General features: G+C 34.6%; 1 protein-coding gene across 1 annotated transcript in view; it reads left to right on the top strand.

Annotated features, from left to right (window-relative positions):
- Positions 1-14,293, top strand: part of ANKRD12 (ankyrin repeat domain 12) — a 58,830-nt gene that overhangs the window by 20,807 nt on the left and 23,730 nt on the right. The window contains exons 3-5 of the mRNA XM_066329057.1: positions 5,053-5,200; positions 12,650-12,796; positions 13,788-13,988. Coding sequence (XP_066185154.1) covers positions 5,053-5,200; positions 12,650-12,796; positions 13,788-13,988 — 496 coding nt within the window. The remainder of the gene's footprint in view (positions 1-5,052; positions 5,201-12,649; positions 12,797-13,787; positions 13,989-14,293) is intronic.

Genomic DNA, 14,293 nt, shown 5'->3' with positions numbered 1-14,293 from the left:
TTGACAAAGGCTGTGAATATCGAATCACAGTGATGAACTGATTAAGTTGATAACAAAAAAAGTAAGCTGATAAACTGCTTGCACTGTTATATCCACTCTGGTACAGCTTAAGATTAGAATAATGTAAAGTTTGGTTTGGAATTGCATGGTCTAAAACAATGTGTAATATAAAATCCTAAATAAACATGGAGAATTATTAATGGAGAATATAACTGTTTCAGTTAATGTTCCTATATTCAGGTTTTTAGCATAATAAATAGAGTTGTCATATTTTGAGAAGAACTGAATACATGGTTATGTTACTGAATACATCGTTATGAAACTGTCACATACCTGTTCTCTAGCACATGGACAATTATCAGAAGTATTCAGATGGCCTTTGACTAATCTAAACTCTTCAGAGTGGAGTAGAAAAGACAGAGAAAATTTTGCCAAAATGTCATAATTTAGATTCAGCCAAGACAATTATTTAAAATCTTGCAGGCAGTAGGCTAAGAGTAAAGTGTGAGTTTGAACAACAAAAAGTCATGAAGACAAATCTGTACTACATACACAAACATAGAACTCTGAAGTAAAGATTGTCCAGCCCATATCAGCAGTGATAATTTTAATGAAATACCTTTAAAAGGTAGTAAAAATATCTGCAAAGCAAATAAGGATTTTTTTTCCTCAATGCATGAACATTTACAGCCACGAATTTAAAAGTAAGAGTTCTTAAAGCATGTGAAAAATGTTAGCGATTCATTAGCTAATGTAAGTAATGTTAGGAAGTGCTAAGGAATAGTGTCAAATAATGTTCATAAAAAACAGTGTTTCTTACAAGTGAGCAGTAATGCTAAAGGATACCACTCCATAAAAGAATTCTCATTCTTCACAAAATAAAAACTGTAATGACCTGAATGGCATAAGACTATTCTAATGGTTAACGTAAGTTTAAAAAAAAAAAAAAACAAAAAAACACTTGCAGGATTTTGTTTCTATTTCATAGTTTTTACACTGCTTAGCTATTTCTGATTTTTGCACTCTTAGCTGTTGACAGAGAAATGTAGTACAGTTACTGTTGTTATTATTAGATGTAATCTTTTATATTTGTCCAGAAATTATTGCTTATTATGCAGCCCTAACAACCAGTGAATAGCTATGTGAATCAGCTATGTGTTCAGGTCTTCTGAGAACTCAAGAAACCCTATTAAAAATAACATTGCTGTTAATGAGCCGAGTTTATATCATGTATGCATTAGGGTATATGTATTTTTATTTCAATTGCTCATCTGGCAAGCATAAAAAAATAGTATATCTATGTATACATACAAGTGTATACAGCAGCTAGACCACCTAATATTTGCATGAGATATTTTGTAAACACATGAATATGATGACATTTTAGTTTATCTGAATTTATACTTCATATGGCCAAACTCAGGAAGTAAAAGGAAGTAAACTATGGATATGTCATCCAAAGGAGAAGCACATTTGGAGTTTGTAAGAATTAATTCCCTCCTTGGAAGACTCCAACAATAGTGCCCGAAACCATTTAATGCCATACAGAACACGCTTCAGTATGTAATTATCTTTGAAAGGCAGAAAAAGAATGCTTGTTCTCTCAGGGCTTAGTACATCTGCTAGATTATATGGCTCTCCGTTGTCTCCTTTTGTGTCTTGTCATTGATTGTAGTGGTACCAGACAATAGAGCTGGAATGGGATATCAAGAAATTGTCCAGACTGCTGTTTGTTATCCTTCTGAGACAGTTCCTGTTGTACAGATTAAAAATGTGTTCCTCATCATAGCACACTAGTATGGTTTTGTTGACAGAGAAAATTCTTCCTTGTTACTACATCCTCCAGTGAGGCATGCATTAAATGTTGAGACGTGCAGATCCAGTTCATCCATTTGCCCCAGAGTAGAATAAGCTGTACTCAGTTCCTGACAGATGTTTGCCAGACCTTTTCTTTAAAGGCTTGCCTGATGGAAATTCCTGTCTCCTTGGGCAGTTTATTCTGATACTTAATTATGCTGACTGGCATAGAGTTAGATATTTAGTAGAAGGATAAATAACCTTCGCTAGTCTCCTGTTGCAGTCCAAAGCCATTAAATGTTCTCTAGCTGCAGTGGACATGGAAAGTATGTAATGCTTTTCACTTTACAGCCGTTTAGTTTTCTGAACATCAACATGTCTTCAGTGTTTTATCCGATTAGCAGTTTTCATTTTAGATTAATTAACCTCTTTAGAAAGTCCCCAGGACTGACTTACAGGCTATTCTGTAAAAAACGTCAGCTTCATTTTAGGTTGCTTCCATGTGTCACATTAAAGTAAGGCAGCAGACCTGTTGATGCTGAGTTTTGAACCTTGCTTTGGACCCTGAAAAAGAGATGTCCATGCTGTTGCAGTGACCAGGAAGAATTGAATTGAGTACTCAGTCTTTAAAATGGAATGCCTGGTCTAACCTGCAGGATTTTTACTTCTTCTTCCTACTTCTACTTCCTCTACTTCCTTTACTTGAAGTTGAATCCAGGATGCCATTAAGAGTTTTCTATCTTTTAACACAGAATTTTGTGATTGTACAGTTGATTATTTTCATCAGTTTGTAGGGCCTTGGTTTTATCCTGGCTTTTCCTATTTTGTTTTCTATTAAGATTGCTTTTCAAATCCATCAGTCATTTTACATTCCCCTTACCAGGGCTCTTTGCTTCTCCCTCTCTTTCAGTTGTGATGATGTCTGCATATCTGATTGTATCTCTATTTCACCATTGCCAACAAAAATAATAAATAACATCAACTTTGTACAGACTTCTCAAACACCCTGTTCATCGCATCTTTTGGATTGGAAAGTCTACCACTTAATGTTAAACACTTATTTCCACTGTAGCTAAGGAACAAAATAGTGTTTTTTCAGTTTTTGTATTCCATGTATAGCCTTTTTTTATTTTCAGTTTCAATACCTTTTATATATCTGAAGGTATGTATTTTGAACTGTCTCCTCCTAATTAGATTATCATGAATTTAATTTTCAGTTATTAGTCAAAAACTAGTGCATCAGTCATATTTAACATAGTATATATAAACAACTTAAGAATAAATGTAAAGGTATCTAATTACTTAAGCACCTACTGTGAGCACCTACTGATGTATTTTACTGAAGAGTCCTCCCAAAGAATTCTTTTTAAAGATTGCCAGCTACAAAAAGTTGTGGAGTTTTGGTTTTGTTTTTGGTTTGGTTTTTTTCCTACAGATCAAGTTGAAACCAATTTTTTCTGCTTAGGAATTTTAGATTATTTTTAGTTCATCCTTTCTTTTGCATAGTACCTAGCATAAGATAATATTCTAGAGAAATAAATAAAATTTTGATGCCACTTCATCATATTGTGGGAAATTCACATACATAGGAGAAATAATTGGTTTGTTTGATGAGGGATGAGAAAGCTCTTGGTGAGGTTGGGCTCAAGTGAGAGACGTGTGTGATGGAAGACATGGGAAAAGTCTTAACGGAGTTTGGATCTACTCTTGCCAAATTAGAGATGCATTTGGAAATGATGACTTGCCTTAGATGGATTAACTTCTTTCATAATTAATGCCACATGCACTATATGTTCCAAGGGTCTAGGGGAGTCTTAAGGGATTTGGGTTTTTAGATTTTCTTGTTCTAGCATGTAAAAATAAAAAACAAGGAGTGCTGTATCCTTTGGAGTTTTGAAGGAGGGTTGGCTTTGGTTTTGGTGTGTGGGTTTTATTCTGCATTTTGTTTCGGAATTTTGGTTTTCTGGGTTTCTCAACTTGGAGCGAAGAAGATAGGTGTTCTCTGAGGGCAGTAGCCTTTATACCTCAGGAATTGTGTTGACACAAACTGATGCCTTCTTTGTCATTTCCCTTGTACAAATATTTGTCTTCTGAAGGTTGTAGGGTTTGTTTGTAGGTTCTTTTTCTAATCATTTCTGCCTAACTTTTTTGGCAGCATTTTAAACTCAGCATGTCAGATGATATCTTCCTAGCTGAGTTTGGCATTTTTTTAAAAAAAGGAAAGGTGCCTTTGAGAACAGTACCTTTACTTCAAGTAATTTTTTAATTTTTCTCCAATCAGAATAAATCTTCAGAAGTACCAAGGACCAGCCTTTTGGGTTTTGGTGATTGGCAAGGCAATGTATGTTCTTCTTCTACCTTTAGGAGGTTAAGGCATTAGTAATTTCATCTGATTATGTGTTAGGAATAATTTAAAGCTGTGAAGTTGTCACAGCTGACAGAGTGGATCATGTATTTCTGTAGCATGTATTGAATAGAAAACATGTTCTCGGCATTGCATCTCGATTGGTAGAAAGATAAGATGTTGGAGTTTGCAGAGGGTTCTCTCAAGCAGCCTTAACACTAACCTGGTATCTTTTACATTCTTTCTCCTGTATTAGTGAAGTAATCAAGTATATGTTAATAGTGAGCCTGTTTAGGTTTTTCTATGTTTATTTGCAATATGGTTTATATACCAAAATCTCTAGATTTATACAGCTCGAGAATCCAAATAGCTTGTACCTGTTTTTTCTAAATTTGATATCAGTTTAAAAAGCTTCTTCATAGATTTTTCTCAAATGAAACATTACACTGTTATTGTTCAAATAGAAAGGGAGCTCTGTATTGGTGGATTACGGGGTGGGAGTGGAGACAGGGGAGGGTAATTAGAGGGGTTTTTGAAGGTTTACAATTCACAGTTTGAATTGCAGTGTGGGCTTTTAATGTGCTTTTAGTGGGATTGTTATGGTCAGGAAAGGAAATTGGGATGGTCATCAAGACTTGGAAATTCAGTTTGTGTTGTTCCTTTGCTAATTAATTAAGCCTCTAATAGTGGACAGCATTTCTGCCGTGATGTATCTGAAAGTAGGAATAACACAGAAATAATTTTAAAAAGAAATGACAATTGATGCTTTGGTTTATTCAAAAAGTTTTGTAATACACATACTTATACACAAGCACATACATTCTCACATATCAGTCTTTTCAGTCTGTATACATTATAAGACTATCCTGCTTTATGCAAAAATTACTTAGTATACTTTTTATTTATATTAGAGCAAGGACAAGATTGCATCCTACAGCAAAACTCCAAAAGTGGATAGGAGTGATGTGGGGAAGGAGATGAAAGAAAAGTCTTCCATGAAACGTAAACTTCCTTTTACTATTAGTCCATCCAGAAATGAAGATCGCAATTCAGACACAGGTAGAACCTTTTTATTTCCTTGACTAATAATTTGTTGGTGAAATACGTCCTAACTTAATTAATTGTATATTATGTTTTTGCACTGATTTTTTTTCTCTCTTTAAAAAGAATACTAAGTATAAAAGTTGCTCGCTTGCTTCTGATTGTTGCATCTCAGCCTGATAGGCTTTCATCTTGTCATTAGCAATGGCCAGCATGCCACCATAGTTGATCTATATTCTCCAGCTGTTTCCTAACCTCATTCTTTCCTTCTGTTTCAGTAACAAATCTTTCTTTGTATTGTCGTCTCTAGAGGTCCATTTGTTTGAACAAGTAAACAGATGAAAAACCATGTGAATGCCTTGATTTGAGACACAGCTGTCAGCCTTTTGTAGCCTTTTTTGCGGGGAGGGAGCATTAGATAGATTGGTAGATGCACTGTCCTTCATGGAAAAGGCTGCTAAGGTGACAGGGCTGGCTAAACTAGTCATGGAGAGCACACTTCCATTTCAGTTTAAGTTCCTGTGATCTGTACCTTTTCTGCACAGGCTAAATAGTTCTTCCCAGCTTAAGCTTATTTATATTAGAACTGATTTCAAGGCTTCACACTGCCATTCTCAACACAGTTCTTCTCAAGTCAAGATGGAGGGAGCTGGATACATTCCAAGAAGTACAGTTATCTCTGGGTTTAGGTAATTCATTTTCTTTGTCACTGTACATTAATAGTTTAGTAATAGTTCAGTTGATAATCAAACATTATCCATGGCCAGCAGAACACGTTGAAAGTCCCCAAATTTCTCAAAGGCTCAGTGGTACAGTTTTTTATACAGTGCTTATTGTACATTTTGAATATTTTCATGACCAGGCAGTTCCTTTAATATGCTTAGATTTAAATGCAAGGTAGAAATGTATACCTCAGTGTGTGTTTAATTTTTGTTCAGGATTGATTTCCTGCAGAAGATTTGGCTTCTTGATAATACATGCATATTTTTATTACTGTAAAGAGACTGTAGTACGAAATCCGTATCTGAAATAATCACATTGCAAAACAGTGCTCTTGGCTTTAGTGCTGTTTCCAGTGGTTTTACAGCATTCTTGAGTCTTACACTATTCACAATACCATTTGATTCTGAAAAGACCATGTCCAAATTAGAAGTATGCTCCCAGCACCTACTTTATTAAATTTTTTGCATGCTATTAGACCATGACTATTTTTTTCATGGTGGAAATAAATATTTTTGGATGTAATATTTAGTATTTATAGAAAGTTTTGTGTTGAAAATCTTGTCTTGTCTCACCACCCCTATCAGTTTTAAATAAGTCTTGTAAATCTTGTAAAATAATCTTGTAAAGTAGCAGAACTTTGGGTTATGTTTTTTTTGCTATAGCATCTATTGTCACAGTTGCCACAAGATTGATTACTTCAGACACTTTGACATGCACAACAAAACAGTGCTCACACTACAAAATTTTTTTGTCAGAAGTTGTAGCAGGGCGGTGAAATAGACAGTTCAAGTAGGGGTGAGAAATATTTAACATAAAAGTAGAAGGCACGTGGCTTCTTATTGTGGTAGCAAACATCACAACTTGGTGAACATTTCGTTTCTCCTGAGGTAAGGTGGTTAGAGCACTTGCCCTTTTGCAGGTAGGAAACCTGGTCCATAAACCTTCCAGAAACTTTAGAGCAGGAGCATTACTGGGATGAAAAGACTGTTGCTGTAATGCAGATTCTGTGCCTAACCAATTAGATTAGAGTGCTGGGAATTAGACGCTTAAACTGGTGCCAGGTTTGTCACTGACATGGATTAGGACTGACATCAGTGATCATGAAATGCAGTGCTGCTTCTGGCACAAACTTGGCATTATACCTGGAAAAGGTTTGCTCTCACTGAGCTACACTGTTACCTCTCACAGAAGTGTCTCCCTGATAGCTGTGTACAGAGAATGGCCAACCTTGAGAAGGAGGAAAGTAAGTTTTTGGAAATGAGAGTGTAATTGGACACAGAGGGGGAAAAAGAAAAGTTAATGAAAAGCTTCTTATCAGCTTCAAGGTCTTTAAAAATATGTCTGAGTTAAAAAAACCTGCAAAAAAAAAAAAAGTACTTAAAAATCAATTTAATAGTTTAATAAATGGTTTATCCCCAAGATACATTATAGGATCACTAGCTGATTGTAGAAACTCCATGAAAATTGTATTTCATCCTGTTTAAGCATGTAAATGAGTCAAAGAATGGGAATGCCTAATTTTTAGAGCTTTAAATCATTAGAGCTTTCTTGGTTCTAGTTACAGTGTCTTCCATAAACCAAAATTTCATCCTTTTTTTACTGATTTTTGTAAAAATTGCTCTTTTGTTGCTTTCTCTGGTGGATTTGGGTTTTTTTGTTGTTGTTTGTTTGTTTCAGGTATTGTCTAAATATTGCAATATAATGAACACGGACAGCCAAAGGGAATGTTGATGTAACACAGAAATGTCTTTGGGGTTTTTTTTTCATTTGATTTCTGCAACACTATACACGAAGTACATTTTACACTCAGTCAGTTTCGGCAAGATTGAAACCAAACAGCATTTTTAGAGTGCTGTAAGAGTCTAGAACACCTCTTTATCTAAATATAAATTTATTTTTTTCCTTAAGAAAATAAATTTGTATTCAGTATTTTAAGATTGAGCCCTTTAGTTGCTTTCTTAATAGTTTAATCCCCATGAAGATTGCATCCAGTTGGATAAAGGCAGTCCTGCAATGCCAGTGAATGGCTGCAGGAGCTGCAAAGTCTCTGCAGGTCTGAAAGACAATGTGAGTCCCTTCTGAAGAGGCCCCTGGGAACAGGACACACCTGGAAGGACACTCTGTCCCTGCCTTTATCAGCAGCATCCTGTTGTGTTTCTTCTCTTGTGCAGGGCTCTGACACTCCCCAGCCTGCGGTGGCTTCCCGAAACTGAGGGCTCTGTTGTGACGTCCCCATTCTTGGTCAGAGCAACCAGAAAAAAATAATAATGTATACATCCTGCAGGCAACTTTATTTATACTGCAGTATAGCTTTGATTTATTTATAAGTAAATCTTAGAGAGGAGTCTACACAAAGGCTTTGATTGAGACTGCTGGATTGGATGGTTGAAACAGAAATATTTTTCATATCTTTTGAAATAAACTCTCTTATTTTATGTTGCCCAATCCAAAGCCATAATTTGATTGAAAAGCCATCAGTTATTTAGATTACTTAAATAGAATTATTTACATTTTCTTAATTTTGTTGAAATAATCTGATTAGTTTTAAGTAACCTCTGATGGGGTTATTGGAATAAGAACAATAGACAAGTGTTGATTTTGCAGAGGTCAGATTTGTTTGCTTTCTCCACCTCACTAGTGTGAAGAGAGAAATTTGAATTCATCATAATTAAACATAACTGCAGATACTAAAAATCTTCTCATTGTAAAGAGAGTCTTGTTACAGAGTTGATTATTCAGGAACAATGGGTTACAATTACACTTAATGTGGTAATTTGTTGATCTTTCTTGGAAACTATGTTCTCCTGATTTACCGTTTATAGCAGGATTTTGGTTTTGTTTTCTGACCCCTTCAATTTCAATCTTTAAAGTAGTCCAAACGTGGCACAGTCATACTTCTTTTAGCACTTAGTTGATTTCAAGAAGAGCAAAATAACTGGTCTCTTCATGTTGCATGGGTACATCACAGTAACACAATTTCTTTGCTCGTGCTTTCTGTAGTTACAGAGGTGTTGAAGGGACTATTCACACACTGCCTGCTGGATTTGGGCTTATTGTTTAACCATAACAAGTTTTTTTAACTGTCGTTTGGGCTACAGGCAGGAAAATTGAGGCGGTTTTGTGTATTGGTTTTGTTAAATAAATGTCATAAACTTGACTAATTAGGCATCACAGTAGTACCTTGAGATCTCTACACTGGTGAATGCACTGTGGTGTCTCTGCATCACATTCTAAGCTTTTTCTTTCCCTGAGGGTAGGAAACACAGCCAGTCATTATGTTTTTCTTGGAAATAACTTCAGTCAGGTTGCAATGATGATACAGAGCTCAGTAAACTCTGTCTCTGAACTTCATCATCTGCAGAGTTGGTCTTGACCTACCAGTGAACATATTATTCTTTGGTTGTAGATCATTCAGTCTTATGACTTCATAACATTTATTTCAAGCAGCTCATATTTTAATTTTGCATGGTCCTAGTTTTTGATCCTGTTACTCTTTACGATTTGGACTATAATGGGAGTCTTTCACTTGAAAACAGACTATTATGAGCCCTGAAGTTTGAATTTGGGGCGTTTTATTTTTATTTTATTTTAATTTCCTTTTTCCAATGAGGAGATTGTTTCACCTAATGAAATACTCGGCTGGTTTGGCATGATTTGTTCTGAGAAATCCATGTATTACATTACTTAATAATTTAATTTTCCGAAACATTAAGAATTACTTGAGTAGGTATTTGTAATTTATCCAGTTGGAAAAAAAAAGCAAGCAAACATGAAACCAGATACATTATTGCCTTGGGACAAAATCTGTCATGTGTAAGTTATCGTAAAATAATCACCACTGTCTCTGATGTTCCTCGTGGCAGTACATTATAAGTATTGTGAGTGCATTTCTTTGAGCTCTTTTACAAAAAAGCACTCAGATGCTCCTGAATTCCTGTTTCACATAACAATTTTGAAATAATTTTTTGAAAAATTATTTTGAAATAATTTTTTTAAGTGTTTGGTGAAGAGCTTGTGTTGCCGAGGGAAAAGCTTAAAGGGATATTGTCCAGAGGGATTTGGCTGTGTATTACAGTGTTCATTTAACAAAGGTGGTTGAACATGAAGTCACTTGAAGAGTTCTAGTTTTTATATTTTTTATAAAAAGTGAAAAAATCTCTTACGTTCTATTTCCAACCCTTATGTTCATTTCTAACTGCTGAAGATCAGCAGAAAGTGATGAGAATGTGAATGTAAAAGAAAATATCTGTATTCCATAGAACCCGAAAACAAAATGCTCAAGATGTGAAAAAAACCCAAAGAAACCAGAAACAAAAGAACAAACCAACTGATTCAGTTGAATAGTCAATTTTATACATCAAATTCTACCTAAACTTAGTATCTTAAACTGATACCTTTCCTTTATTAGGGAAGTTATTACTGTTCACATGTAGAAACATCATTCACAGCAGTGAAGTTTTGTTACTTTCTGTTTCATCTGTTACTGTAAGATGAAGAATAGCTAAAAAGTTCCTAAATGTTAAGTTTGTCTCCTCCTGCTAAAGTGTAGTGTACTGTGTGATGATATTCTTGAAACATTGATTTTTCTTTTGATGTATAAAACTTTCTATTTTAAATGCCCTACTCACTTTCTCCTAGTGGTTCGGGTTTTTTTTGTTTGTTTGTTTGTTTTTGGGAGGGTGTTGTTTGTTTGTTTGTTTGGTTGTTTTGTTTTTACTTTGCTTTCTTCCACCTCTCTTGTCAGAACCAGGTCATATCCATGAAATCCTTGGGGGGATTATCAGGTGCACCTGCTATATAACCTTGAGACTTTTTTAGGTTTATTGTTGATCATATTGACTTTTGTTCATTGAACTGTTTGGATTACTGGAAACAAATATGAAGTCTAATATCCATTTTAATAAAATTGACTCTTTTTGAGCAGTAAATTAATAATTACAATATAATTTGGTGAGAACAGTTATGTTCTTATTTGGTGCTTTTAATTGGTAAAATTGAGAAATGCTTTGCAAACGTTGTATTAATAAAGTGTAGTAGAAGAATACATTACCTCACCACTGAAACGCAGGACTGAACATGAGGCAGGAGTAAATTGTGCTGATTTAAGAAAGGCAAAACCAAAAAACTCAGACAGCCCCAAGGTATAAGAGTAAAACCTAGATAATAAAAAAAATTATTTCTTTCATTTTGATATATTATTTTCTCAAGCTTTAAATAGCTATAAAATAGTAAGGAATAATTCAGAATGAAAATAAATGTGTTTTTCAAGGAAAGAATCATGAGTAGTAAGCAGCATATGCGAAGAAATAGCTGATGATGCTGGTCAATCTGAAATATGTTATTTTGATGGTAGTATTAAATTATTCAGTAAAGAATGCTGTACATTCTTTGTAGAGAGAACAGCATACTAGCAGTAAAAAGTTGAAAGTACGATTTGATTGTAAAGGTTTTTTTTTTTTTTATTTTCCTATGCAGATGTTTTTACCAATAGTAAAACACAAATAATGTTGATTTGGATATTGCATTAATTTTTTAGGTATTCAAGACTGTGAGTTGCCTGCAGTTTAGGGAAAAAAACCCCATAATTTGATTCTGTAAAAGAGATCTTGTTTCCTTTTTAAACATGATGAATAAATTTATAGAGGTTTTTAAAATATGTTTGTGGGTCTGTAGCTTTACATTCTTAAATACTCTCACTGGCAATTGTTTAGCCCATAAAATCATGTATTTCTTATGGGCCAGAGGAATTCAAGATAAGAACTGTTGATGAGCCTACCTGTGCCTCAAGAGCATTGCATTACTTGAGCTTGTGTCTGTAATAAGGCCTGGAAAATGAGGTTTAGAGAAGGCTAGGAAGGCAGAAAATGGGTTGAGAGGAAACAAATGGAACAAGAAAAAAGGTAGAACAGTAGATAGAAAGTGAAATGATAACTAGGAAATTCAAAAGGACTTAAGCTTCTAATTTTTACCTTTTTGCAGAAGGTCAGTGAAGTTTTCCTTAGGGAAGTCCTCTGTTTTAAGTTTTTCTGCTTTTGCAGATAACAGGGTTTCTTGGTTTTGATGGGAGTTTTGTTTTGGTTTGGTTTTGATACGTTTACTCAAATATATAATTTTAGCTTCTGGTTAAAAACTTCGTGATAAAATCTTAAACAGCTTCTGTAAATACTGATAAAAGGAAAGAAGTTATGTATATAAAACAGCTGTATGCTTTTGAAGGATGTGAATCCTGGGAGAAGAAATTGCTTTTAGATAAAATAACAGGATGAGTTTGAGAGAAACAAATCTTTTAACCAATTATTTAGCATATGCCAATATTAAATAGTATTTTCTTGATTTTTAACATGGTGTCTTGAGAGAAGTAAAAAAGAGTATAGTCTCAGATCTGTATTCAATATTGAAAGCTGACCAGCTGATGTTACAGACATTTTAAGTTCCTGACTTTAATCTCTGAGAATTAAAGTTGTGACATACATAGCATTTCTTCCATGAAACAGGTTTTTCATCTGTTAGAATTTTTTGGTAATCCTGCTTACAGCTTTAAGTGCTTTATCTCGGTAGCTTATTCTAATATGATTAGAACAGGTAACCAACACTAATGCAAATGCAGTAAGTTATAGCTGTAATTTCTGTTTTTCATCACTTGCCACCAATCACAAGTTTACATACCTTAAGAGGATGGCTTTATTTTTAGAAAAATATGCTGATGGAACTGCAGTTTGGGTCTTAAAATGTTCCTATTTCTAGAGAAGGAAGGTCCAGAGAAAAAGAAAATGAAGAAGGATGCTGGGAATAAGAAATCAGCACCCGTTAGCATTCTTTTTGGTTACCCTCTGTCAGAGCGCAAACAGATGGCACTTCTCATGCAGATGACAGCAAGAGACAACAGTCCAGGTGATCTTACAGAGTTTTAACAGTTCTCTCCCTCCTGTCTGTTTAATTCTGTCTTAGTCAGAATATTTGAAACACTGATGTTTTTCAAAAGTCTTTTTTTTCCATGTATTTTAAATCATTTGTACTTCTGTTACAATCTTTTTCATATGGATGATTAATTTGATGAAAAAGTCTTGATTTTCTCTATTTATGTGAAAAGCTTCGCACTGTGATAGCTGTAAAAATAGAAAATTTAATTTCTTCCTTCGTTATTTTTGCATCCCAGACACTGTTCTGTAATGGAGTATTTAAAACCTGAAATACTTTGTTTTGTTTTTTAAAGCTTAACCATCATCTCATTGTTTCACTTTGGAGCAGGATTTTTATTTAGGAGGAAATGGGACCATTTCCTTCTGATTTAATGGGAGAGGGGAGATATCTTGTTTTTAATTCACCATTTCAAACTGTCCTTCATCCACCTGAATTTAAATAAATCTTTATGTGTGTGTATGTTCTACAGGTGTAAAGTTTTTACAAAATTGCTATTTAAAAGCAAGTGGCTGGGTTTCCTTAAGGAACTATCCAGTCCACCCAGCTGTGTTGGTACAGCTGAGGATTTGTATTTAGGACTATACACAGACTGTAATTCCTTAAACTAGCATCCCACCAAATAAAAATCCAGTGGAATTTTGCTGGAGGAAGGGGAAGTAGAGTAGATACTTATCTGCGTGATCTCACCTTGATTCAGGACAATTTATACCAGAGTATGTGAACCTTGTAGTTTGGATAGACTTTATCTGTCCTAGAAACTTGCTTAAAATAGTAAGAATTGGCAAAATGTCCATTTTCACATTGAAAATCAGCCTTATGTTGATACTTCCAAAGGGTGACATGTCTTTCATTTGAATATAATGATTCACTGGTCATTATCATCGTTGAAAGCAGGTGGTGACAACCTTTTTACTTCACCTCATTTTCATTAACAGTGACCATTTAAAAACTTGTTTTGTAGATTCCACCTTAAATCATTCCTTACAAACAACGCCAACACAAAAGAAAACTCCAACCTCTTCTTCTAGACAAAAGGACAAAGTTAACAAGAGAAATGAACGAGGGGAAACTCCTCTACATATGGCAGCAATTCGAGGAGATGTTAAACAGGTCAAGGAGCTAATCAGATTAGGTGCAAATGTAAATGTAAAAGATTTTGCAGGTAAGTTGAGTACTCTTAACTGTATAAATTAAAAGTAACACTGAAGTTGCTAACAGAGGTTTCCTTTCAGTTCATGTTGTATGCCAATGAAAAAGTGTAACTTCCTAGAAATTCCCAAAGTTTTGTTTTTCATTTCCAGTGGCAGTGGAAGTACTAGGATGCTATAGTACATAGTGTATCATTGGAACATTGGTTTTAATACCTGGAGGTTTTAATACCTGGAGGTTTCAGTTGTGTCCGGGCCTTTGTGCTGTAGATATTTACAGAAATCTCTGCACACTTGCTGAATTTGGTAGGATTATGCA

This window comes from Sylvia atricapilla, chromosome 1 (genome assembly GCF_009819655.1).
Source record: "Sylvia atricapilla isolate bSylAtr1 chromosome 1, bSylAtr1.pri, whole genome shotgun sequence".
NCBI classification, from domain to species: Eukaryota; Metazoa; Chordata; class Aves; order Passeriformes; family Sylviidae; genus Sylvia; species Sylvia atricapilla.
The sequence above is the reverse complement of the archived record's forward strand: the minus strand, read 5'-3'. Positions and strand labels throughout refer to the sequence as shown.